The sequence below is a fragment of the Sceloporus undulatus genome, chromosome 2 (assembly GCF_019175285.1).
Source record: "Sceloporus undulatus isolate JIND9_A2432 ecotype Alabama chromosome 2, SceUnd_v1.1, whole genome shotgun sequence".
Classification (NCBI taxonomy): Eukaryota; Metazoa; Chordata; class Lepidosauria; order Squamata; family Phrynosomatidae; genus Sceloporus; species Sceloporus undulatus.
This window is the reverse complement of record NC_056523.1, coordinates 15,096,095-15,100,586: the sequence shown is the minus strand read 5'-3', so window position 1 is coordinate 15,100,586 and position 4,492 is coordinate 15,096,095. Positions and strand designations below refer to the sequence as shown.

Sequence of the window (4,492 nt, the reverse complement as noted above, 5' to 3'; positions counted from 1 at the left end):
TTCCCATTTGAAACCGGTTCCTGTCGTGATGTGATCGAATCTGTCATGATGAAATGAGACAAAGGCAAAAGAACCGGTTTTTTCAGACACTAGCTTAAAAGAGGTTATTTTGAAAAAAACGCGATTCCAAATAGTGTTAAGCAAGTGGGAACAACAGATTGGAATTTCAGCATTCTGGAGGGGAGGGACTAATGGCAAAGGGGTGTTTATCACCCCTCCCCATTGTTTTGTAGATGTCATCCCTCCACGCCTCCCCCCCCCCCCCAGCGCTGTCTTGACATTTATTGGTGTGACTTTTGGTATTTTTTTAAAAAAAATACAATTAATCTATAAAGCGATGAAGTGACAGAATGGTTTAGCGCAACTACTTGCAAAGGTGCTAAACCACTCTATCACTTCAGCGATTAATTTTATTTACCAAAAAAGAGAAAAAGATAAAGAAAAGATGACCTGTCATCCTTCCCACAAGACCTCCCTTTGCAAGGTTCCCCGGGTCCCTCCTCCTCCTCCTCCTCCTCTTCCTCGTCCTCTGCCTCCTCTTCATGTCGGGCCCCAAGCACCCAGCCTTTCCTCCCCCGGCCAGTGCCTTCACCCCCTCTTCCCTCCTCCTCCTCCTCCTCACATTGGGCCCCAAGCTGCTTACATCATGGATGACTGACAGGGGATTCTAAAGTAGCGCTGCCATGGGGATGACAATTGGGGCAAATTAAATCACTTGGACTGGGGTTTTAAGAATCTCTTTCAAGCCCAAGGCAGAAGCAAAGCACAAAGCGATTCATCTTGCCAATGGGAATGAGTCCCCAGGCAGGCTTTTTTCACTTTTTAAAATATTGTATTAGCATACCCTCAGAATTGTGTTTTTAAAAAACCAAAATTATTTTTAAAACCTGAAAGGCACACTGAGTAGGGCATAGGGCAGGGAGGCAGGGTTAGGGAAGCGTGCGGAAGAGAGTGTGAGGCCCCATTTGCGCCATTGTGAAGATGTGTATCTCTAGTTCCCCTTACTAGTGCAATCGCAGTGCGAACAGGGCTCGTGTGATAAACTCCTTGGACTAGAGTAAGAAATTACTCTAAGACTGAAACTTGGATTGGCATTTCTCATGTTTGAAATTAAACAGTCAGGGATGACAGGAGAAGTTGGTATGAACAAGCTCTTCCATGCTGTCAATTCCCAGGTATTAGTCAACTCCGAATCCTGAGGGACTCTGTGCTGTCTGGCCTGAAAGGACCTGTGAATTCGACCGCTTTGGAGTCAGCTCGCCTAAGCGTTGGGAAGGCCCTCCACGTGCTCCAGAAATTCTACAGCAACACTAACTGGGTTGAAATGGGAAACAGCAAGCCTTATGAATACCTGTGTAAGTCACTCTGAATACGAAAAAGAAGGAGGGAGCCTCACCATGTTTCCTTGGTTGACTCCCTATCTTCTATAAAGAGAAGGATCCTTTTGTATATTTTAACTTTTTAATATTGTAAAAAAGACATGCTTTGTACAACAGTAACAATATTGTATTTGATTCATGTGGCATGTTTTGTTCTAAGAATTCAGGGTGGTTATCAATCTACATAAAACACAACTGAAACCACAAATTACAAATATCTACTACTGTACTAAACTGCAAGTACCGTATATACTCGCCTATAAAAATTTATGCCCAAAAATTGACCCAAAATCCCAGGTCGCTTTATTTATGGGTCACTATGGGGATGTGATAGCAGCTCTTTCAGATTTCCCCATGGAGAGAGAGTTTCTTTATCTCTTGAGCCAAGCAGAAAGAGTCCTGGGTGACTGATATTGCTGTTTGTTTAAGAGTCCCGCACCTCACTGAAACAAAAGCTGAACACTGAAACAAAAAGCCTCCATGAGAGTCTCTCTTGTGCATGCACACATACACAAACTAAAGGAGCCTCCAAGTTTTACCCTCGACCTATCCACAGATCATGGCACAATCCATAATTTTGGCTGCAAAACCTAACCTCGACTTACATGAGGTCCACTTATAGTTTAGTATGTACAGTATACATCAGTTAACATAAAAGATGTTTTCCTGGGCATTACTTGTTTAACAGAACATTTGGCACCAAAGACAGAAATAATGGAAATATAGGGATAGGTTCTTACATTTTTTAAAAAATGTGAAACAACCAGATCAAGAAAGCCTTGTGTATGTAAACAAAAACATTTTGAATTTTTAAGTACTCTAGTTATATATTTTTTATTTTTTAATCATTTACAACCTTCTCTGACCATGATCCAATGAATGAGCTTAACTATATAGAGAATTCTCCAGTTACTTTCAAGACTCCGAGTGTCATTGCATGACAAAAGAAAGCCAAGATAGAGTGGTAAAAAAGCAGCTTTCCCCTTGCCTCTCTACATGCTTTCGTATCACTTTCATTCTTCTTCCAGACGGAGACAGTCATAAAAGCATTTCTTTTGCCAAGCAGATTTTTCCAGCATAACAAAAGAAATGCTTTTAGTACCATTTTGTTCAGGAACAGAACAGAAATGCTTCAACAACATGCGGAGAGATGTGGAGAAAGTCACTTCTCTGCTGCTCCATCTTGGCTTTCTTTTGTCAAGTGATAAGGTTGAAAAAATGTAAATTTCCAAAAAGGAGCCGAAGAAGTGCACTAAGTACCATTTGTATTTTTATTTGCCTAATTCTTAAAAATCTGTGCCCTGCATTTTTATGTGCATTTTTAACAACAGAAGCATCCTAAAACAGTGAAATCAGATGGATTTCAGAACTAAGTGTGTCTAAAATGGAATCCCTCCATTTTCTGTGTGCCTTACAGTAAACGCAACCAGCCGGGCATTTCCTGCAGCTCCCGCTTCTAAGACAACTTGTAGCAACTGTGTCAAAGAGTCAAGGTAAGACCAGGACATGGTTAATTTGAGAAAATACAGATGCCTATTTTGACTTGTGTGCCAGCAATTCATTGATATTAAAATGGTAGAAATGTGACCAAGGCAGTTAGGATTCTCGGAGTGTAAAGTTGCATCCTCACTGCAGAAATAATCCAGCTCGACACCACTTTGGCTGCTATGGCTCAGTGCTATGGAATTCTGGGGACTGTAGTTTTGTGAGAAAGTTAGCCTCAGAGAGCACTGGTGCCACAACAAACTACAATTCCCACAATTCCGTAGCATTTAGCCATGGCTGTTAAGGTGATGTCGAACCGGATTATTTTTGCAGTGTGGATGCAGCCATAGTCCTCAATTCTCTTGTCAAAATCTGATTCCTTCTGTTCTGGGGGAGCTATGCCAGTTCAACTAGCATACTTTTAAAATTGTTTTCTACCAGGAGAGAACAACTCAGGACCTCCAGATACTGTTGGTCTACCACCCCATAATCTTTCACCATTGGCGCTGTTATCTGTGGCAGATTGAATGTTCAGTCCAGCATCTGGGGGGGTTGCCCCACTCCCTGACTACAAATAGAACTAAGATCTGAAGACAGAATTAGGGCCAAAATCTTAATCAGAGGATTAGGTTGGCTGTCAGCCATCTGGAGATTTATTTATTTATTTATTTATTTGTATCCCATTTTTCTCCCAATAATGGGGCTCAACAACATTTTTGTTGATCTCCCAATAATGGGATTTAACCACTCAACATTTTAACAACATTTTTAATAACAGGTGATATCCTGTTGTCCCTAATGGCAGCGCAGCCATGTGCAAGTGCCACCATTGGGGACAACAGGTGGCTTGCCATCCACGGACACTTAAATCCGCAGATGGCAAGTCCACAAATACTGAGGTCCCACTGAAATTTTATTTTGAAGTTTTTAATTGTTTTAAAACTTTTCTGGTAGTATTTCAAAATGTTTCTATTTGTGAGCCACCTTGGGTCCCTTTCTGGGAGAAAGGTGGCATAAAAACGACATAAATAAATAAATAAAATGTCATTCGGGGTGAGCAACCATCCACTCCTGGAATAATAATCCCCTTTCTCAAACCCTCACTGTTGTGTTTATTAGTGGCTGGTATTCATGCAATGAAAACATTCTAGTGAAAGACATGCTCACAAGTGGCTACAAGTTGTCAGCAACCTGCAGGACCAAACCAAAAGGTAAGACCAGTTGTCACCCCCTAGGAAATATATACTTGTCTGTCTATCTACTTGTAGTGGATATTTGATAGGCATCCAATCTGAGTCTGTATCTGACTCATGGATGATGGGGATTAAGAGGATATAAACTGGGGTTCTAGATTCTAGATCAGCTGTGTCTCCTAACCCAAATTTACCCACCACATTGCCAATCCTGACTTACTGGGCATCAGCCATTATGAGCAACAGTGGTCTGTTATCCTGTTGACTGGCGCACAAGAGAGTGAAATTTCTACACACCCCTTCCACAAGCAATTTCCGGTGTGACAGGAGCCCTGTTGCAAATAGGGGTGGCTGGAAACATCAGGCTGTTGCATCCAGTTTGACAGGAGAACATAGTCCTGTTCGTCACAGCAACTGCTGCCTGGTAAGTCAGGA

General features: G+C 41.7%; 1 protein-coding gene across 4 annotated transcripts in view; it reads left to right on the top strand.

The window, feature by feature from the left end:
* The window catches only part of LOC121924331 (von Willebrand factor A domain-containing protein 7-like), a 68,268-nt gene that overhangs the window by 43,320 nt on the left and 20,456 nt on the right, over nt 1-4,492 (top strand). For all 4 annotated transcript variants that reach the window (XM_042455706.1, XM_042455705.1, XM_042455708.1 and 1 more), the window contains 3 exons: nt 1,176-1,355; nt 2,797-2,872; nt 3,984-4,075. In XM_042455706.1, coding sequence (XP_042311640.1) covers nt 1,176-1,355; nt 2,797-2,872; nt 3,984-4,075 — 348 coding nt within the window. The remainder of the gene's footprint in view (nt 1-1,175; nt 1,356-2,796; nt 2,873-3,983; nt 4,076-4,492) is intronic.